Source organism: Rattus norvegicus, chromosome 18 (genome assembly GCF_021556685.1).
Source record: "Rattus norvegicus strain SHRSP/BbbUtx chromosome 18, alternate assembly SHRSP_T2T, whole genome shotgun sequence".
NCBI lineage: Eukaryota > Metazoa > Chordata > Mammalia > Rodentia > Muridae > Rattus > Rattus norvegicus.
Genome location: NC_141551.1, coordinates 25558334 through 25581078, shown reverse-complemented (window position 1 = coordinate 25581078; position 22745 = coordinate 25558334). Strand labels below are relative to the sequence as shown.

Genomic DNA, 22745 nt, shown 5'->3' with positions numbered 1-22745 from the left:
TTAGTTTCCCAGGGCCATTCCCACTGGAAAAAACCTCCTCTTAATATCCTATATGAATTGGTTCCTGAAAGATCTGCTTTGTTCTCTGTTAAGGGAGTTTTAGAGAAATTTTTTCCGGTCTCCAATTACATCCATGGAGGAGAGTTATCAGCACACAATGAGCAGCTTTGAGGGGCTCACTTTGCCTGTAGCGGCTACCCTACTTGCATCATGGAGAGGCGATCCCAACAGTCAGAGCTGTGTGCTATGCAGGGATGCCTTAGCCTATCCTCCACTCCATTCTCTGTTAGTTGACAATGGCGCCTTCATTCAACTGCTCTTAGTGACTCTGAGGCATGAAGCCCAATTCCCAGTAAGAAAATTACAAAAATACGAAGATTCCAGAGCTGCGAAGTTTCCCCTTACACTTTTTTGGGCCTGTCTCCTTTTCTTCAGTTCTGGGACATTCTCCTTACAAATCGACCTTTTGGAAGGACACATTCCTCACCTTTGAACGTGTCTTCCTTCACTGTTTCCCTAGTTGGACTTGCACTGCTGGGTGGAGGTAACTACGGCTGCAGGTTCAGGGCTTGCTCATGATATAGCCGACATAAGAACAGCGATCTTCTGTGAAATTCAAACCTCCAAGCCTCATGGAGATAACCCAGTCCCCTTTGCAACCCACTGTGCTGCAGATGAGAAGGAGTTCAGGAAGGGAACACAGTTACTGTGTCACCTGGGATTTTGTCACTCTTTAACTCGGCTGCTTGTGGTCGTTTCATCTCTCTCGTCTTCCCTGCCTCCCTCTCCCCTCCTCAGTTTTCCTTCCTAACTTAGTAAACACATACACTTTGTGCTACTGTACTAGATCTTCACGGGCCTTCTTCTTCTTTCTCAGTTCAAAAGGGAAGTATTTACTTTGAAAGCTTGAGCTTTGAGATTTTGGTTTTAAATTATTGAGCAATATATTGAACCTATGTAAAACATGCCTACTATCTACTAAACCTTTGATGCGTGTGCCCTGGTCGGATGTACCTTGTGCAGGTGTATGGTTATTCCTGTGCGGATAGAGTGTCCCAACAGATGTTTGTTACTTTTGTGTTCACAACACCCTTGTCACTTTCTCTGGTTTCTCCCCATGTTGCAATTGCTAAGAATTCTGCTAGGGCCCTATTCTGTAACAACACCCAGATCCCTCTAAGGACCAGGATTAAACGTGGATTAGCAACTAAGTAACTCTTTTTCTTTGCAAGCTAAGACTCCAGAGGAAGGGAGAAGTGACCCCTGTGTCCTTCCGCTGGTCTCTTCTGTTTCCCTAGGTGTGCCTGGACAATTTGTTGGGCTTGAGTAACTACTCAGTTATATTTACATTCTTAGGGCAGAAAGATGATACTGGGTCAGGAAATAGTACTCAGAAGTCATTCTGATCCGGAAGGATGGAGCCAAGATATCCGGAAGCTAGACAGAGGTCAGATAGGGTAGCCTGATCCTCCCCAGAGTTAACTTTCAGTCCTTCAGAGCCAAACTTGGAGCCAGGGAGTCTGGCTACTGCTGTAAAGTCTGCCTAGCCTCATGTGAATGGGTGCCCTGTGTCTTAGTTAACCTTTGTATTGTTGTGACAAAACACTTTGACCAAGGGAACTTATAAAAGAAGACATTTAGTTTGGGGTTTGGGGTTCCAGTGGATTAAGTCTGTGGCCATCATCCTGATAGAAAGCAGGCAAGCAGGTACGGCACTGGGGCAATAGGTGGGAGCTTGCTTCTGGTCTGTAAGCTCGACGCAGAGAGAGCTAGCTGGGAAGAGCCTGGGCTTTTGAAGTCTCAGTGCATCAGTAACACACCTCTCCAAACTGCTCTACCAACTACGGGCCAAGTATCTAAACACAGGAGCCTATACAGGCCAGTTTCGTTCAAACCACTACACGCAGCTTCTCCTCCCTTTCAGCTTGCTGCCTTTCTCTACCTGGTGGCAGCTATTGCTTCTCTTCCTGGGAAGGACTCTCTCTCCTCTCCTCCTTCCCACGCCCACCATTAGGCAAGTATTCTCTCTTGTGGAGCAAGACTCCAGTTCAATCCGAGAGCAGTTGGTGAGCCCCATCAGTATTCCAGTGTTCCACCTGTGGGCGCATGTTGCCCGGCAGGCCAGTATCACAGAGCTCAAACCTCTCTTGGGTAAGTCTCCCGCTGGCTTTCCAACCCAGTGGCCTACACAGACACTATGAAAGCTGGTCAGGAGGAAGAAGGTTTCCAGATCATTCTAGCTTGGTTTCTGTATATACTGCAACCCAGTTGTGTTACTTCCCATTACCGTCTAGTTATGGCGGCAAGCAAGAGCAATGGCAGCTGATGTTCTGGGAGCCTCTGCGGCCTCTCTGACTGAACTCATAGGAAGGGAAGCAGATGATAGAAATGAAGGAACCCAGATAGAGATAATCACACAGCATGTACCGAGGATTGGGATGGTGGGTAGCTGTGCAGTCTCTGAAATGAAGCGAAACTGCCCAGTGGAACTAAAATGTAACGTTGCATGCGAAGATGGTCCAAGCAGAGGAAAAACTCCTGAAGGTACAACATGAAGGGGTTTAAACAGGAACTGCTTGCATGCAGCAGGCCAATGACAAGGCTACCTCCTCAGTGACAGGCTCCCCTTCATCCCATGGCTTTAGTTCTGCTATCAAATTCATTGTAACGAACAACTTAATTATTAAATAAAAAGTATTTTTATTATGAAAAAAAACTTGGGTTGGGGATTTAGCTCAGTGGTAGAGTGCTTGCCTAGCAAACGCAAGGCCCTGGGTTCGGTCCTCAGCTCCGGGGGAAAAAAAAAACTTGTAGGAAGGTATCCCACGCTAGACATTGAGATTTTTATCTAGTAACTTATGGCTTCTGGAGAAAGTACTGTCATTTATACAGAATACTCCATTTAAACTCCTTTAAAATGTGCATATATATACATATATATGTGTAACTACACACATATATAACACAACATCCTATACATTTAGATACAGCATATAATATACAAGTACTCCATATATAGACCATCCTGGTCCTAACCTTAGAGATCCATTTGCCTCTCTGTGCCTTCCAAGTACTTGGGTTAAATGCCTTTGCCACATACCCTGACTTAAGTTATGCTTTTAAATTAATGTACCAAGTAGTTGTTTTGTGTAAGACCTTTCCACAGATCTTTCTTTTTGACTCAACAAAATGAACCCCCCTCCCCCCTCTCCTCCTTACTACAGTGGAGTCTTTAGAGAGTTTCTTAATAATTGGTCAGCTTGGCTTTTCTTCCCATAAAACTAGAGTCAGGGAGGAGACACTAAAGTGCTTACAGGAGAGACACATTTATTAATCTGTCATTTTGGGTTCTTTTCGGAAGGAGTCACAGCTATAAACACGGAAGTCTGTGTACATATACGCCAATGCGGTTTTGTCTTCTGAGTAAATCTGTGAATTAACGTAACTTTTTGGTCAACTTATTTTCTATTCTTTATTATTGAAGTTTTAAGAAAGCAAAGAATGAAAACAGTCCTGACCCCCAAAGAAGCAAATCTCATGCACCATGGGAAGAAAACGGACCCCAGAGGTGAGGAGGCTCTGCCTTTGGACAGAAATCAGCAGAGGGATGTGTCATAGCTTGGTCAGTCAGGAAATGGACTGCTCTGTGACTGAAATGCTGAAGTGCGAGTCAGTAGCCTGTTTCCTAATGTGAAGCCTTTTAGAGCAACAGAAAGGAAGCCAGTGTGCATCACCTACAAGGCCATTGTAGTCATTTAGAGCAGTGGTTTTCAACCTGTGGGTTGTGACTCCTTTGGGGATCACATATCAGATGTCCCACACTTCAGATATTTACATTCTAGTTCGTGACAGTAGCAAAATTACTGTTATGAAGTAGCAATGGAACGCTCTTATGGCAGGGGGTGGGGGTCACCACATCAGGAACGGTTGCAGCATTAGGAAGGCTGAGAACCACCGCTCTACAGTAAGGTTATAGCTGAATAGAGTTCCGAATGACATTAATGGTAACACCCCACACTTGTGAAAACTTCCAACCTGGTACATGAACTTCTCTCTCACTCCAGTGGACTCTACAACTCCCCCAGTGACCGCACTAAGTCACCAAAGTTTCCCTGTACCCGGCAGCGCAACCTCTCCTGTGGCAGCGACAATGACTCCTCGCAGCCAATGAGGCGAAGGTGGGCCCAACACAGTTCTGATTGCGGTGTGACTGGAAGCTTGTTCTTTTTTTCCAAATAACGCGTTAGGGAGCCTAAAGTGCTTCTCTGAAACAGTTTTAGAGAATACTTTTATAAAATACTTATGGTCACTTGCTTTCTGTATTTAAAATGGCTAACTTAAGAACTACAGATACGATGCTAACTGTATGATGTGCATTGCAAAGCAGCCACAGTAAGTGTTAAATGGTACCACTGTGGAAAGTGGAACCACACTTAAAGCCCATGCGTTCTGTTGTCTATCATGATGCTGCTGTGTGATCTGTGAGCCTCTTTCAAAGCACACACGGTGAACCTGCTGCCTTCTACAGCGAAGGTCGGGATGCACGCGTGGTTCTGCTCCTGTGCATGCTTAACCACCACCAAATTAGTATAAGGTGGGGATCGTGTATCTGTGTGTCTTACGCAGCTTAAGCGTGTTAGAGGCAGCGGGAGGACAAAGGGACAGGTGGTGGTGGCAGGGCCCTGACCTCTCCTCTGAGAGTGTGTGGGAGGATGATGCGCGCGTGGGAAGGAGATGGGGCCGAGGCTTTAGATGTCTCTGGGGAAGTTTGGCTTTGAAAGAGAGGAGAGACAGGTGGAAGAAGAGAAGTCGCATAGAGTCAAAGTTTACACTGAGGGCTGCTGTGATGGCTCAACTGGTAAAGGTACGTGCTGCCAAGTCTGAAGATCCGAGTTCAATCCTGGGACCCAGATAGTGGAAGGGGAGAACCAACTCCTTCAAGCTGTCCTCTGACCTCTCACGCACAAGCACTAATAAACAAACACGCAATGATAAGAGAAGGTTTATGTTGATTACATCAAAAGCTAAAAAAAGGGGGGGAGTGGGGTTTGACCTGGAAGTTGAATCTGTGTGAGAGGTAAGTGGTAGTTAAGGAAGATGGTTGTGAAGACAGTGGCTTGGGACTCATATAGCACAAGGGGTGGGGTGGGGTGGGGTGGGGTGGGGTGGGGTGGGGTGGGGTGGGGTTGGGTTGGGGAGCTAGCCTTTGTTGTCAGCACAGTTCCGTAAGTAGCAGGGACATATTGGTAAGTTTTTGTTTCAGGTAGAGGGAAGATGGAAGAATCTTATCTGATGCTGCCTTTGCCTTTGGGAGGAGAAAGCAGAGAGACGCTAAGGCAGAGGCACCTTAGCCAAAGGAAGATGTTGACAGCATGCTTCAGGAGCAGTACTTAGGTCAGAAAAGGGTCAGTCTGTCGAATGACTGAAGCATCATCAGGAAAACAGTTTGTCAGTGTAAGGAACATTCGCTTGCTCAGTTCCTTCTGCCGCTGGTGCCCAGCTAGCGGCTGACCCAGAAAACCTGGATAAAAGGCAGAGCCGGGGAAGGTCTGAGCACTGTCACGTGGGTCACTGAATGGACACCCAAGCTGAGGGGATGCCATAGGCAGAGGTCATGGGGTCAGATGCGCAGGGTGAGGACAGGAGAGTAAGCAGGGATGGTGACAGTTTGCAGTCATGCACGTCTCCTCTATGCCCTGTGCCTTAAAGAGTCATTTCTCTTGTTTTTAAATTGTGTGTGTGTGTGTGTGTGTGTGTGTGTGTGTGTGTGTGTGTGTGTGCGGGGGCCTGCAGTACTCACTCCCGGGAGCTGGGGTTACAGGTCACTGGGAGTTACCTGACAACTGAACTCGGGTCCTCTTCAGGAACAGTGCCTGCTCTCAGCTGCTGCACCATCTCTCTAGCCCCATTCTCTTCCACCTCATAACTGTTTATGGAGGTCCTGTTAGCACTGAGGCACTTTGGGCTAGAGGGATGGCTCAGGGGTTCGGAACTCTGGTTGTTCTTGTGGGAGCCAGCTTTGATTCCTAATTCCCAAATAGAAGCTCACGGTCGTCTGTAACTCCAGTTCCAGCGGATTCTTCTGCCCTTGGAGGGCACCAGGCACATGCATGGTATGTAGGCATACATGCAGACAAAACACCCATGCATATATAATAAAGCCACTAAAAGGAGAAACGGGTCCCAAAGCTCTTCCAGGGGAAAGACAGGATTCCGATTCATGTAATGAGTGTTACATGGTCTGGTTCCAGTACCTGTGTGTTTTTAACAAGATGTCCTATTAGAAGTGCTCAGAGGTAAACAGGAAGTAGGGGGTGATGAGATAATAAAGGTCAAAGCTTTGGAAGTGGTTAGAGATAATAAAGGTCAAAGCTTAATGAAGGTGTAGGGTAGTGAGTTGTGGGTGAGGCTATTATAAGAGATAAGGAATTCCAGGCCAGGGCGTTGGGAAGTACATCCAAGTGAGAGCTGGAACCACTAAAAGTTGGCTTAGAGGGTTACAGACCCAGAAGCCACAGGGTAACCCTGTTGTTGGACGAGTGTAGCTTATTCAACATGGCTGTTACGCATAGGTTACAGCCTCACTGTAGATGACAGGATGCTTGGAGCCAGCGGTGGTGTGTGGACATAGCTGTGACAAGTGAACCAGTCCAGAAGGCGTCTGAATTCACGGATGTGAGGCTCTGCGTGCTTTCTTAGCTGTCGATCGAGCTGCCTTCTGTAACGTCTTCTTTTGTCTTCCTCAGGAAGGCTCACCACAGTGGGGAAGACTCGGATCTAAAGCAACGGAGGAGGTAAGGAAGCAAAGGGAGGAACCAGAGGGGAGAAAGGATGAGGGTGTTCGCGGGGATTTCTCCCTCTGCGTGTCTCGCAAGTCTTTGGGTTCTAGCGCCAGTGGCAGCCGGGTCTCAGTCTTTCCCTCTGTTCCGTCCCTTGCTACTTCCCCTTATTTCCTGTTCCTTTTGTGCCTCTGAGGAGCTGTCTCAAGCTGTGCCCTGCCCCATTCTAAACCACTCCACCACGTGGCTTAAAGTGACAACAAACATTGTGTGTGTCCAAGTGGATCTCGAAGGCAGAGGTCAGATGGTTGCCGCTGCCGGGTTGTCCAAAGGGCCTGCCTCTCTCGTGTATGTCGGCAGGGTGTTTGGAGGCACAGGCTTCTTTAGAGGGTGGTAGAAGGAAGCAGAACGCAAATTGCCTTCTGGGCTAGTTTTGGAACCCGCAGGCTATCTCCCTCACCTCTTTCTGTTGGTAAAAACTGTCACATGATCAGTACAAATTCAGAGTAGTGGTAATAAGTCTGCCTGCCCCTGTGAGGGGCTGGAGAAGGCGAGGAATCCCTGATTTACCCTCCATGTTTGTTTTAGCTTTGCCAAGCTGGTTTTGTTTGGCATAATGAATCTTCCGAGTCCTTTCTGGGAATCCCTCTCATGTCCAATTTCCTCTTCGTCCTGTCCCGCTCTTTCTCCGAGTTGCAGCCGTAGCTCAGATGTTTGACCGAATCCAGAAACACTTCACTTAAGATGCGTCTTTGAGTTTGCATACATGACTTTTCTACCACATTACTTGTAGAGTTCCTGATGAACCTGCCTATAGTCTGTCATAAATGTTTTTGTTTCTTTTTTGCTTTGTCTTCAGGTCACGCTCACGCTGTAACACGAGCAGTGGTAGTGAGTCAGAAAATTCTAACAGAGAACACCGGAAGAAGAGAAACAGGTAACAGCCAAACGCTGTAGTTCCTGGACCCATGCTATGGGGCTGGCGCTGGCCTTAGGAGCGGATGTGCTCTGCAGGCCTGAACCTGCCTTCTTCGTTGCTGGCCCTGAAGCCACTGTTTTACGTCACTGATCTAAGTAATCCCTAGAGTCAGATCATTAAACAGTTTGATAGAGGAAGTACCTTCTTGTCTTTTTCTTTTCAAGATAATTCTATATTTAGGTCATAATATGTGTTGGATTTATGTAAGATGGGAGGAGTTTGTCATTTGTGTGGTGATTCCTCTTTGAAGTAACTCTGGATGTGATATCTCTTATCTCCTCTCATCCCAAGTTGACACTTAACATCTTAGAGAGTCTATTAATCTTAGCTCCTCCGGGTCTACAGCATTTCCAGTCACATGAGGTACACCAGACCAGTGTATTTAGTTGGACGTTGAAGGACTGGATCTTTTTAGAGCGTGTTCCTAAGATCAGTTGGTAACAGCATTAGTGTTGGCCAGTGTGTTAAACATGTCTCCCTAGTAATGTCCAAACCGATTACTTATGAACAACAGGTATTCGTGAGCTATGGAAACACCACCAGGGCAGGCGTCAGAGGGATTTGATTGTCAGTTTTACCAGTCAAACCTAGTGGTCCTTAACTGGGAACGCTCTGCCCTTTCGGAGGACATTTGGCTGTGTTTGGAGACATTTATTTTTGTTACATTGGGATAGGAGAGATTATTACTGACCAGAGTTGATGCTAAGTGTTCTCCAATGTGGAAGGCAGACACCATAGCAAAGGTGCATCTGGTCCTAAAACATCAGTGATGCTGAGAGGGAGGGAGGGAGGGAGAGAGGGAGGGAGGGAGGGAGGGAGGGAGGGAGGGAGGGAGGGAGGGAGGGAGGGCGACTCAGGCCTGCTTGTTCTTTTCTAAGTCATCTTCTTCTCTTTTCTGAGATGAAGCGGTTGGACTGGTCTCTAAGGTCATTCTTTAGTGCTTGGGAGCTTTGTGCCAAGCACAGAGGGAATGGTCTACACTGAGTGCAAAACCTGTGTAATAATGACCCAGACAGCACCTCGAGAAGCCTCTTGCTTAGGGAAGCTTCCTGCCTCCCGCTCTCTTAGAGGCTGGAATTACACGGGATAGCCGCAAGATCTCCATGTGTTCTGACACTCCTCAAAGAAACAATTTCAGTTTGTGTATCTGTGAAAATCCAATTATTAGAGGCAACTCTCCCTTAGGGGCCTTCTTCCTGCTGTAAAAGCAAGCAGTTTCGTACAAAACAAAACAAATTGCTCGCTTTTTCTGCTTAACAACTTGTGCTCATTTCATCACGCTAGAGTCTGTTTGTTTTATTTCGTGCCTTCCAAACTGTGCTCCTCAATGGCCCGCTCTCAATGGCCAGAAGAAGATAACCTGCTTAAAAACAGTGTCTTTGGGAGCGGAATGAGCTAAGGGCAACATTTGCTATTAAAAATGAAACGGAATTGGAAGGTTGTACCCGATCCTTAAATTGTTCGATTGCTGGTCTAGCTGTGCTGGCTTATGTCCCTGCTAACTGCCTCTTTCCTGGAGAGTTTTACCTCTGTCTCCCACAGACTTTTTTTTTTTAAATCATATTTCTTGGTGTTAGAATGGCATTGCTCCTTAATGGCAGTGTTGCCTTGGGATCACGCACATTCCTGTGTCCCCAGGAGATGAGGCGTAGCGGACAGCAGGCAGAGGAAGAAGCGCGTTTAGCTCTGACCACTGTCCAGGCAGGTTCCGCCTCAGCAGTCAGGTGTGCACAGAAGGAGGGCTCCGTGTCAGGTTGCCACTTTTGGGTGTTCACTTGCCTAACTCCAGCCCCTCCCTCGAGGAGATGCCTCCTTTTGTATCAGACCTGAACATTGACCCTTCAGCTCTGCTCCTGTTAGGATGGCTTCTGTGTACAGCAAAGGACTGTTTCTTGACTTTGTGTGAATTCGGGAGACCCAGTGAGATACTGAAGCTTCAGCCTCCCGCGCTTCCCTCTCCTTGGCTACCAACGTTTGCCACAGCTGCACCAGTGGGTCTGTCTTTCCCGGCAAGTTAGTATTGTTGCACATGAGGCCTACAACTGAATACCTCAGTAGCTTCCCACACTGCGAGGGTTAGCCAGCAGGGAGGAAGCGTCCAGCCCAGTTGCAGCTTGACTGTTTTCTATGTCCCACAACTACGGTGATTGGCATCTTCAGCGACAGGGTCTCACTATCCAGTTCTAATCGACAGCTAATGGCGACTTAAAGGTATGGGCTTTTTGGGAGGTGGGAGGTGTCACGGTTCTCCCTGACTAGCAGCTTGTAGGGAGATAGGCCCACTTCTGGCCCTGGAATTAATAACCTGTGGCTTCTGAGAGCAGCTTTATCCCCACCCCAGAAGGTTCTCCATTCAGTTCATTTTCTCACTGTTTTGAGTGGTTTATAAGATGTCAGGTTTCTCTGTGGATTTCCCACAGGTTACTAACTTGGATTGCACTCCTCCCATCCCCCTAAGTGTTTTCTCATCTTCCAGGCAAGCACCTGCTCCCTGAAACACGCCACTTCCATTCTCGCTGTGGGAAATCGTAGCCCCGGCGAGTGGAAAACTACTGTGCAGCTTTCTGAGGGTCCCGTGGATCTTCAGACAGAGTCATCTTACTTCTGGAGGTTGTGTGTGGTCTAAGAATGTTGGATACGTCCCCACCCCTTCTTCCTGGGTTTTACAAATATTTATTTATACATAAAGGGAGCTCCTTCTTGGTATTTTTAAGTCAGAGTCTTGTGAAGCTCCATTGGCCGCTAACTTGCTGCGTCACGCAGGATGACCTTCAACCTCTGTTCTTCAATCTCCACCTCTGGGGGCTGTTAGAGGTCTGCACCACTGTTGTGCTGTTTTTATGTGCTTCTGGGGATCAAGCCCACAGCTTCATGCATCCTGGGCAAGCACTCTACCAACCGGGCTACATCTACAAGCTAGGAAATCTCTACTAGGCCTGAGGCCACTCTGGAAATTTTTGTTGTTGCTCCTTTTTCTCCCTCCCTCCCTCCCTCTCTCCCTCCCTCCCTCCCTTCCTTGTTTCCTTTCTTTCCTTTTTTAAAAATAAACCCGACTTATCGGTGCTTACTTCTACTCTATTGATTTCATGGGTAAGATTTGAACACCCCCATTGTGTGTGAGGAGATATGCTGTTTACAAATAGAGTTCATCTGGAAGAGGCTTTTAGCACCACCTAAAGAGTCAAAGTCTGGAGCTGGAGATATGGTTCAGTGGTTAGGAACACTGATTGCTTGCTCTTCCAGAGGTCCCGAGTTCAGTTCCCAGCATCCGCATCGAGGCTCACAACCCTCTATAAAGGGATTCGATGCCCTCTTCTGCCATATAGGTGTTCACGCAGCAGAGCGCTCATATATATATATATATAAATATAAATAAATAAATCAGTCAAATCGAACCTGGGCATGGTGGCACATGCTTTTAATCCCAGTGCTCAGGAGGCTGTCAGGGAGATCTCTGTGAGTTTCAAGCCAGCCTGGTCTGCAGAGTGGGTTCCAGGACAGCCAGGGCTACATGGAGAAACCGTGTGTTGACAAACAGCCAAAATCCAACAGTGGAATAACTGACAAAAGAGTTGTTTTCTCATAGAATAAGCGTGTGCCCCTTGGGGTTCAGAACTGCCGAGGATGCAGGGGGTTCTTACAGATGTGTTTCTGAGAGTGTCCTTCCACGGCAGAAGGCCCTGCTCTCCTTCATGAGGGCATCGTTTATGTGTCTTCAGCCCTTTCTACTTCTGTTATTCATGTCATGACTCCAGTGAATATCCTACTCTCTGGGAGGCTGACAGCTGGGGGTGGGGGGCGGGGATTTCACACCATTTCTACAGTCAGCTAGAAGTTGCTCACAGAAGTTGTCATTAGTCTGTTTTGAAGCAGGGTCTTGGTGAGTGAGTCTGGGTGTCCTGGCACTCATTCTGTAGACCAGACTGGTTTTGAACTCACAGAGATCTGCCTGCCTCTGCCCTCTGGGATTAAAGACGTGCACCATCACAAAAGTTGCTTGCTCAAGGTCTCAGTCATCAGGACCCTTCCCCTTATGTCTGGTTATGTCCTCTCCTCTTCATTTCTTCTTGTTTCACTCTGTATTTTATCATTTTCTCCTTTGTCTTCTTGAAGCTTCTGTCCCATGCATCTTCCTTCTGATGTCCCTGAATTATTTCTTTGCTCAGGAGGCCCTGGTTTTGTGCCAGGACAATCCAGGATTGGGGTCAGCATCTCGGCTCTGCTGTGGTGATATTTGGACATCACTTCACCAGCTCAGTTCTGAGCACTGTAGGTCTTTAACATGGGGCAGGGGATAGAATGCCTGATGGGCTTTGTTGAACATAGGATCAAATGAAATCTTTGAGGTGAGAGTGCTTTGGGGTGCAGAGTCCCAGTCCAGTCCCAGTCTGGGGTCCCTGCATCTCCAGGTCCTTTCTCCTCTCCCCCTTCTTACCTCTCTCCTCTCCTTTCCTCTCCTCTCCTCTCCTTTCCTCTCCTCTCCTTTCTTCTCCTCTCCTCTCCTCTCCCCGCTTCCCTCTCCTCTCCCCCTCCTCTTCCCTCTCTTCTTCCCCCTCTCTTCTCCCTCTCTCCCCTTCTCCTCTCCCTCCCCTCTCCTCTCCCTCCCCTCTCCGTCCCCTCTCCCCTCCCCTCCACTCTCCCTTTTTCTCTCCCTCTTCTCCCTCTCCCCTCTCCTTTCCCCTTCCCTCTCCTCTCCCCTCCCCTTTCCTTTCCTCTCCACCTCCTCTCCTCTCTGCCTCCTCTCCTTTCTTCCTCCCCCCCTCCCCCCCACTCCACTCCCCTCCTCTCCCCCTTCTCTCCTCTCCCCCTTCTCTCCTCTCCCTCTTCCCTCCCCTCCCCCCTTTCATTTCCTCCAATCTTCCATTCTCCCACCTGTCCTAACTTACACATTTAGTTACGTCTCACCAGTCGTCGTCCTTCCGTATGGTGTTAGAGACAGCGCATCATTGTGTAAGGCAGGATTCCCCTGCTGCGTGGTCTTGAGGACATTGTGTCAGGAACAGACTAACATGTTTGTGCCTTTCCTCCGTGGGAGAATTTATTAAGTAATAAACAGGCTATGCGGGTTGGCAGTGGTTTGCCAAGTCATACTGATTTCCTCAGTGGCCTGTTGAGACACACGGGTTCTTCCAATCCAGTCTTTATTTCTAATATTAGCTCCCAGGTCACGCATTACACATAACAATAAGAACATCAATTCCTGTCTACCTACCCGTGTATGTGTGTGTGCTGCAGAATGGCTAGAGAAGGCTGACAGAGATGCAAAATAAAGTGGTTTTTGCTTTTTTTCTTTCCTATCAGCTTCTGCTTCTCTGGCCTCCTTGAAAAGTCTTGAACTCTGTCGCAGCCTTTTAACCCTTTGTAGACATTTCTAGAACCATTTCTAGATTCTATCCCATAACCTGATGTCTGCAGTAAGTTCTCGGGCCTGGTTTTCCGGATATGGATTGTGTCCCGTCTACCTGCATACGTTCTCAGGGGGTCACGTTTTCTGTTTAAGTCTTAATATGTGCTCTGTGTGTGAGGTTAAGCATCCCTAAGGTGCAGACTCATCCCGATTCTGCATTTATGCCCATGGTGGAGTCAAAAGTGTCTGGTTAAGTCTTTCAGGTAAAGACACAGCCCCCAAACACCCTGTGCTACACAGTGTGGAGCAACTTAGGGCAGGGAACAATTTGATCCCAACATTCAGCTTCCTAAGTGCTGGGGTTAGAGATCAGCACCACTCCACGGGTTGTACACCAGACATTCTCTCCGCATCTTCACCCATGGCTTGTTTCTAAGGGGGCTTATAGCTTGTGTGTACTTCAGGTACTGTGTTTCGGTGATAAGATATCAGGTATCCCAGCCTGGCCTCACACTTGACTGTAGCCAAGGTGACCTTGAATTGATTGATTTGCACCTACACACACACACACACACACACACACACACACACACACACACACACACACACACTCAGAGAGGGAGAGAAAGAGACAGAGAGACAGAGATAGACAGACAGAGACAGAGAGAGAGAGAGAGAGAGAGAGAGAGAGACTCACATTCTGAGATTATAGGTGTGCACTGCCGCTCCTAGTTAGAAAGTACAAGAGCCTCACGTGCGCTAAGCTAGCACTGGGTCAGCTGAGCTCACCACAGCCTGCTCAAGCTTCAGTCAGAGCTTTCTTTGTTGTTCCATCACTGAGAGACAACTGATCTGGTTACATTTGCCACACGTCGAGCCTTCAGAATGCTGGCACTGTGCAGCTAATGATCCCTGTGCACAATTGGTTGTATTTTTTTTTAATTGGTTGGCAAGAGTTTTGAGCTTTGTCCCCGAGATCTGAAGGGTCAGTCAACAGTTGAGAAGAGGAAGGAGATTGTTGAGACTCTCAGAGGAGCAAGAGAGGATGATGGGGTGAATATGAGCCAAAGACATCACATGCACATGTAAAACGTCACAATGACACTCACCATTTCGTATAATTAGTACACGCTAATAAAAACCTTAAAACGTAAAAAACAAAGAGATCAGCCAGTCTGCCACTATAGTCTTGAACACATAGGACTGCACCCTGAACTTGTCCTAGACACATGCTGAAGGGAGACCCAGGAAGTGGACTGACTGGAATAAAGGTTTTCATCCACCAGCTCTCCCTGTAAATGCCCTGAGCTTGATAAAAATATTCTTCACAATCAAGGAAGAAATCTGCAGAATATCCTGCTCCTGGTGTGGGCATCACGGGGGGGATGTGTGGCTTACCCTCTTGTTTCTTAGCTTTGATGTGCTGCTAGGTTTTTAGAGTTTCAGAGTGGGAGATTTGGAGAGGTGAGGGACGCAGGCGAATAGTTCAGTGGTTTTTACCAGAGGATTAGAGTGTGAAGAAGGAGAGAAGCTGGGCCCAACTGGGCTACAGCACGATGGCAGCAGGAGACTCTCCCTATACTTATCCCGGGAGGTCTGCACAACAATAGTTAAATGTGAGAAGCATTGTGTGCTCTTGTGAGAAGTAGGGAGCCTGCTCCGTACCTGTGGCCTGGTCACTTTACCATTTGTATCTTTGATTCTCAAGCTCAGATGGAAAGAGTACCTGTCCTTTCTTCCCTGAAGGAGGCTTGTGAAGATTCAGGAGACAATGCTGTGTTCTGCATAGGCAGGTGGTGCTAATCTGATGGGAACGTTCAGCTGCCTTATGTTCTCAAGACCATGGGGAAAACAGAGTGGAACTGGTTCCCTTCAACAAAACTGAAGTCGGTGTCTGAAACATGATCCATTTTGGTGCGGGTGCTTTGGAATTTGTTCCTGCTTTTTACTGTTGATAAGTTTCTTGTCTATTAGCATCTGAAGAATAGCTTAAGATGGTGTTAATATGTCCCTTAAGGGCTTTTATATTATTTCCTAATGTGGGTGACTTGATTTAAAGACAAGATACAAACTGTGGTTATGAAGGGGGACAGTAGTTTGTAGACGGCTGATGAAGACAGACTGCGGTCACCACGCTGCAGATGCAAGGGTGTCTGATTTCTGTTTTACTAGGACATAGCAAGACGTAGACCTGTGGTGTGGGTGCTGCAGGGCTTCAGAGTGTAATGCGAGTTGACAGAGAGTCTGTGGCAATAGCAAAGCTTCCACATGAGAGACAACCCACAGATCTCTGAAATAGGGCAAAACAGATTTTAAAATCATGAAGACAGGAGAGTTTCAAGGCGAAACTGCGTCAGAGGTCACCCATTGTAGTAGCAGGGGCATAGGGAGCATGTAGAAGCTGGTAAAACAACTTCAGGAGCAAATCAGAGGAATTTACTGATGGCAAGGGGAGGTCGGAAAAGCAAATGCAGTTTTCGTTTTCGGGCCTTAAGAGAATACATCAAACAGATGCCTGCAACCAATAAATTTCCCTAGGGAAGAAAAGCTACCCGCAAAAATAAGAAAAGAAGATTGCTTTATATCAGGTAAGGCAAAAATGAGTGGAGCTGATCCAAACACAGTTCCCAATCTGTGGGGACCCGGTGATTTAATTTTAGCAGTGGAGTGGGCACACAAGACAATTGTCTAGGATGTTATGTGGCCGTCAAAGAGAGGGGGTTTGGAGATAAAACACAATAGAGAAACATTGGGCCTTAAAGCTAGAAACCATCTTTGCAATAATTCTTCACATGAGGAAGCTGAAACCTGACCACGAGAGAGTAGCGGGTTTGCTCGAAGTCTCTGGGTCAGATAACAGCTAAGCTGGGAATAGACAGAACGCAAGAGCGGGCCTTACGTATTTGCTCCAAAAGATTTCAGGTTCAGCATTCAGCGTGGCTTTCGTCGCTGTGCGTTAGAGGTGAATTAAGAGCCAGTACAAAGGAAGGTCTCGTGAAGAACAAAACTGATAAAAGAAGAGGACCGAGCGGGCCCCGGGGTACTTGTGTAAGAATTCATTTGATAATAGGACGATTTGTGCAGAACTCTAATTGAGAGGAAGAGAGAGAATAGGAATGGCTGTTATCTCCACTTCGTTATCAAGTGGGGATGCGGCATTTCATCTTCACAGCCTTAGCAAACTTAATTAAGTGTCAAGTAGAGTGCAAATCTAAATTGCACGGGCAACTGAGGAAAGGTAGACTGTGGGGGCCTGGTGAGAAGTGCAGAAGGTATACCAGAAGTCCCTGCCCTGAAACACCTTTGAAATGGTTCTATTTGAAAACATTCTCTCTCTCTCCCCATCTCTTCCCGCCCCTCTCCCACCTCTCCTAGACTCCCTCTCTGCCATACATTAATTTAAAAGTCAAAGCCTTGTTAGGATCTGTTTCCTACACTGTCTGTGGACTCTGCTTTCTGGTGGGGAAATAGACAAAGTGGGTTGAATGTAAATTTAAGGAGGGATGGAGAGATTCCGGCAGGGAATGCCTTGAGTTTTGAGGTTGATCATTTGCATTCAAAGCATTTGTAAGCAACTAGATCTGCAGTGTAAATGATAACGGGTCTCCCTCCCCACTGACAATCTCCTGCCTGTGATGTTTTTAAAGGTTGTATGCCAGTTCAGGGCTTTTAATATTTCTATTCTTTCATGATGTAAATCCTTATATCAAAATAACATGTAGCTGGAAGTTAGCAAAAACCACTTGGATATTCCACATCTTTTAATGAACCAGACTTAAGAATCATGCCCAGAGGTGGTGCATGCCTGTACTCTCAGTATCCGGGAGATCAAGGCATGAGGAACAGTAGTTCAGGCTACGTAATAAACCCTGTCTCAAGAAAAGAAAAAAAATTATTGTAGGAGATGTGTTTCTCACACAAAGATTTCCTTTAATCACCAATGATGAGAGGGGGAGGGGGAAGGGGGGGAGAGAGAGAGAGAGAGAGAGAGAGAGAGAGAGAGAGAGAGAGAGAGAGAGAGAAGAGAAGAGACTATCACTAACCCCTGCCTTTAAGGACTGAGTGCTAAAATATTCTTGCTTCTACGTGCAAGGATTTCTTTTTGTTCCCAGGTTGCACCTGTGTCTTCTGGAACAGTTCAGTAATGGAAGAAATGACACTGTCGCTGCTGTAATGAGGCTTCATTAACCAGAGGCCTTTTGTAAGCATGTAATTTCAGACCTCATTACAGACTGGACCTGGGTGTCCACACTAGCGTCGCCCAGGAACACTGCTTCTCTTGCAACTCTACAACGAGCCTTGCATTTTTAATGCGTCTGTTAAAATATTTACGAAAGACCATTACCTGTAGAGGGCATCTGTCTTCAGAGCACATGGGTCATGAGGGGGTTAGGAAGTAGGAGCGCCTCACTGGCCGTACTTGAGACTCTCAAGTATGATCTAAAAGTATGTGGTATATCGGAATTTCACTTTGATGTGGTCCTTCTCACTGGCAAGGCAAAGGAACACACACGTGTGCACCCAGGAATTTATTCTTAGTGTGTCGGTGGCTGGCCTACAGTCCCCCATATGGACCAGGCTGGCCTCCAATTCACAGAAACCCTCCACCTGCCTTTGCCTTCTGAGTTCTGGGATTAAAGGTGTGCGTTGCTATGTCCGGCCAGTTTTTTATCATCTGAGTGTGATGGCTAACCTTCTGGATTTTACAGTCGATGAGGATGTACACACAGTGCTTGTCTTCCTTCTAAATGTATTTACAAGAAAGTATGTGCTAGACTAAGCCTGTCGCAGTCTTGCTAGAACTAAACTTGAGATGATGAAAGATCCTGATTTCCTGGATGAACATGTCGTAGTGAAATTTAAGGCTGCCCATGAACTGTATGGTGAATCTATGCAGAATTTCATGTCTAATTCTAAACCCAGAAATCAAGTGTGAGCTCCTATGGGAAGGGACGTCTGCTATTGGCCTGATCCTTCCCCCTTGATGGCATCCAATGAGCCCTGACCCCACTCCTGGTAGTGTATCAAGTCTCCTAGCAAGTCTGATGGCTTTCTGTCCTGTTTGATGTGTGAGGCTAATAGGGAAGTGCTGCAGTGAAAACCTGTGACATAGATGTGTGCCCACACTTGTGTTAGTGAGCATATGTTCTTGTATGACATGTTCCCATACATATGTAAGTAAACATATGTTCTTGCATGATGATGTCAAATGGAAGGGCTGCTTCCAAAGGATGTTAATGGCCTCAGATTACATACTTTCTCATATTCCTAATGTTAGTGTCCATATCTGATTTTTGGTTCTAATTTGCTCTGCAATGAGAAGATGGAGCAGTATTCTTTGTGGTTCCCTGGGATTTCCTTCCCTTATAACAAGTAGGTCCACTCTTTCCCACCCCAAATGTCTGCTCAGCAGTTCTGGGACATAGCTCATGGGGAATAAACAAATAATGGTGGAATACTTAATCAAAAGGGGCCTAAAACAGTACCACAAAAGTCAGCAAAATGACAGCAGCTGATACATGTCTTTCAATAATAACTTTATATTATATTCTTAATTCCCCAATAAAGAGACACAGACTAGTAATTAGGATTAGAAAATAGCAGGGCTGGAGAGATGGCTCAGAGGTTAAGGGCACTGTCTGTTCTTCCAGAGGTCCTGAGTTCAATTCCCAGCAACCACATGGTGGTTCACAACCATCTGTAATGAGATCTGATGTCCTCTTCTGGCCAACAGGCGTACATGCAGGCAGAACATTGTAGAAAGAAAGAAAGAGAAAGAAAGAAAGAAAGAAAGAAAGAAAGAAAGAAAGAAAGAAAGGAAGGAGGGAAGGAAGGAAGGAAGGATCCATCTTTTTGTAACTCAAGAAAAATACTTCATTTTTGATGATAAATTCGTTAGGGTACAAGGGTGGGAAAAGATACTCCAAGCAAATGGAACTAAGAAGCAAGCAGTGTAGCTATCCTAATATCTGACAAGATAGGCTTCATAACTAATCAAAGAAATAAGGAAGGCCACTTCATGTTCATCAGAGGAACAATCCATCAAGAGGATCCTATGACTTTTACATACACGCCCCAAACATGAGCAAACCCAACGACGTTGTAAAGCTAGATCTTCAGCCACGGATTTAGCACAAGAGAAGTTTGTAGGTGACATTGAAACCACCAATATACAGGTCACCTGGACAGAAATTAAATAAGGAAAACTGAAGTTAAGTGACATCATAATTCGAATCTAATCTAATCTAAGATCTACAGAACATTCCTCCCAACACTAAAGAATACACGATCTTCTCAGCGCTCACAGGTCTTTCTCCAAAACCAACCATGTCCAAGGGGACAAAGCAAGTCTTAATGAACACAGGAAGAGTAAAGGGACATCCTGCATTCTCTCTGGCCAGTGTGGAATAAGACTGGGTGTCACCCCCAGGAGAAAGCGCAAAGCACACACATGCCTGGGGGCCATAGAACACAGCGCTAAAGGATAACAGAGGTGCGGGAGAAATCAAGACAGAAGCTCAAAAGTCTTAGACTTGAATGACAACCCAGCACGCCACAATCTGTGGGACGACACGAGGCAGCCTTGCGAGGACATGAACAAAACCGGAGAGAGAGCAAACTCATAACTTAATGAAATAAAATTTCATTATGTCAACATTTCATGGTGTCTGTTCACAGCAGTAAAACCCTAACAGTTCAAATAACATTTGAAAGCTAATGATGTTAGGGTTTTACTGCTGTGAACAGACACCATGACCACGGCAACTCTTATAAATGACAACATTTCATTGACTTTGGCTTACAGGTTCAGAGGTTCAGTCCAGTATCATCAGGGTAGGGACATGGCAGCATCCAGGCAGGCATGGTGCAGGACGAGCTGAGAGTTCCACATCTCCATCTGAAGGCTGCTAGTGGAAGACAGAGTCTAGGCAGCTAGGGTGAGGGTCTTAAACCCATACCCACAGAGACACACCCACTCCAACAGGGCCACACCTTCTAATAGTGCCATTCCTTGGGCTGAGCATATATAAACCATCACAGAAGGTTTGGACAAACAGTAAGAGACAACACCCAAAACTACTAAACAGGAAGAGATAATCAAAGTCATATCTAGAATTAATGAAAGGAATAATGAAAGTGATAGATAGTAGAGTCAGGGAAACGAAGAGTCGGTTTTACAGAAATATTAACCAAATTACCAAGTCCTTAGCCAACTTAACCAAAAGACAGAGAAAAAAGGATTCAGACGAATCAAATTAGAGATGAGAAGAGACAGTGCACCAGACTGAGGACATACAGAAACTAAGTATCTACGTTACAGTGAGTTACTTTACATATTACATATTTAGTATGGACATTCTATGTTTATGTGTATATATTTACAGGTACACCTACTTACAGATTTATTAATCCAGTTTTTATTCTCAAATCAAAAGTGATATCATCAAATCACTGTTAAATATCTGGAAAGTGAGGTTGAGGTGATTGGGAGGTTAGGACTGAAGATTTTGGTTTACTCTGCTTCCCTTTCCATTCCCGCGTGGATCCGATTTCTTCGTTGTCTCTAAGACAGGCTCTCGGTGTTGCCAGGGTGGCTCAGAGTCCTGACTTTCCTACCTGAGCCTGCCGAGTGCCGTTCTGGGTGAGCTCGCCATGCCCGCCTCATGCCCACCTCAGAGGTTAACTTCAGATGCCTGGTTTGTCTTTCCAGAATACGACAGGAGAATGACATGGTTGATTCAGCGCCTCAGTGGGAAGCCGTGTTAAGGAGACAGAAGGAGAAAAACCAAGTGGATCCTAACAACCGGAGATCCAGGCACAGATCTCGCTCGTATGTGGGTTCTCCCTCCACTTTCCTTCAAAACCAGGGAGCTTGCCGGCAGCTTGGCAGAGCAGGCAGAGGGACACGCAGTCTCCTAATGAGTCACCTCAACCCGGAATACACATTTTTATTTGTTGTTTTCCCCTTCTTACACGTGTAACATCCAGCAGCCATTTTTGAAGGCTTCGAAGCTGGCACTCAAACTGTCATGGGAACAACGCCATCAGTGTTTTGTATTGCTTTCCACCAAATGCGTACATCCAGCCAGGTCAATAATAGTTTCCTTTGTTCTGAAGCCAGGCTGTTGGTAAAACACCTGCTGCTTTGCCCCATTGGAGTCTTCAGAATTCTCTGAAGTCTTGTTCCGAATCGAGCCAGACTGTCTTGCTGTCAAATTACCATCTGCGAGCAGTCGTCATTGAGTGATTCATTACATTGAATCATTGAGATTTGCCTGCCCCTCCTGTTGCCTGGAAATGACACAATTACCCCATCACGGTGAGATTTCCCATCCCCCAGATTAGTTTTCTGTCAGCTGACAAGGTGGTGTGCTTGCACGCTTGTACATGCGTGTGTACCTGTGCGCATGTGCTTTGGTCTGTACATCAGGAGTTAGGCCACCTAGGCCTGCTCCACTTGCTAAGCATGCAGGTGAGCTGGGACGAACTTGAAAAGTTAGCCCCAAAGCCTTTCGAGATCCTGGGTGGTCAGGAACGGTGTGGTGTGCCTTACTCCTGGGAGGAGAGAGTATTGTCAGAACAGGGAGAGGATGGAACTCGGAGGTTGAAGCCACAGCCAGCTGGGTAGGTCTGAGGGAAGCAGGCAGAAGGAAGCTGAGTGTGTGCTGTTAAGTCGACAGGCCAGGAGAGCATGCTGGAGGCCAGGAGAGCATGCTGGAGGCCAGGAGAGCATGCTGGAGGCCAGGAGAGCATGCTGGAGGCCAGGAGAGCATGTAGAGGCCACAGCACAGAGCTTGTGAGCCCTGTGTTTGAAGGGATACGCCTCAATCAGAGATACTTAGATTTTGATTAGAATGTCTGTCTTTTTTTAAAAAAATATTTATTTAATGTACATGAATAATACTGTGGCTGTCTTCAGACACACCAGAAGAGGGCATCAGATCCCATTACAGATGGTTGTGAGCCACCATGTGGTTGCTGGGAATTGAACTCAGGACCTCGGGAACAGTCAGTGCTCTTAACCACTGAGCCATTTCTCCAGTGCACAAGTTCTCTTATTCAAGGAGTTGTAACAAAGACCCACGTAGGTTTGCAAAACAGCAAGGTAATTTTATTCTACCCAGGCCAATATGCTGTCAAGAGTGACACTGTGTCACACACTTGAAGGTGCCCAAGGACCCCAGGTACTCAGGGGTCTGGGGCTTCTTTCTCTATGCTGTCTAAAGGAAGGGAGGACTATGGCTACTAGGGGTGAGCTTTGCATAGTTCTCTGATTTGAATGGCTGAAGTGGATTAGCAGACCTTTGCTCACTGCGCACATGCTTTCCCATAATGCATCTGTGTGTAATCATCTACATATCCAGTCACACACAGGCCTTTGATGGAAAGCAGAGCTTCTCTCTGCTCGCTGACGTAGAGGACTAAGTTTGCCCTGTATTGCGTGCACCCCAAACCAGTTCAGGCTGAATCGGCCATGTACTCACAAGCCTGGACATAACCACAGCATGACTGAGTAGAATCTGTCTGAGTTTAATGGTCGTTAATGGGAATGTGAAAGTTATTCATTGTTCGAGTTGGGTGTGCATACAGCTTGATGGGTGTGTTGTCCAGAGAGGGGTATGTCTGGGTAGTGCATGTA

The 22745-nt window shown here is 46.6% G+C and overlaps 1 protein-coding gene across 14 annotated transcripts in view; it reads left to right on the top strand.

Moving 5' to 3' along the window:
- The window catches only part of Epb41l4a (erythrocyte membrane protein band 4.1 like 4A), a 209261-nt gene that overhangs the window by 174416 nt on the left and 12100 nt on the right, over positions 1-22745 (top strand). For 13 of the 14 annotated variants that reach the window (NM_001437515.1, NM_001437517.1, NM_001107397.3 and 10 more), the window contains 5 exons: positions 3485-3568; positions 4065-4178; positions 6747-6794; positions 7639-7716; positions 20817-20936. In NM_001437515.1, the coding sequence (NP_001424444.1) occupies positions 3485-3568; positions 4065-4178; positions 6747-6794; positions 7639-7716; positions 20817-20936 (444 nt within the window). The remainder of the gene's footprint in view (positions 1-3484; positions 3569-4064; positions 4179-6746; positions 6795-7638; positions 7717-20816; positions 20937-22745) is intronic. The other variant, NM_001437516.1, reaches the window with a different exon arrangement.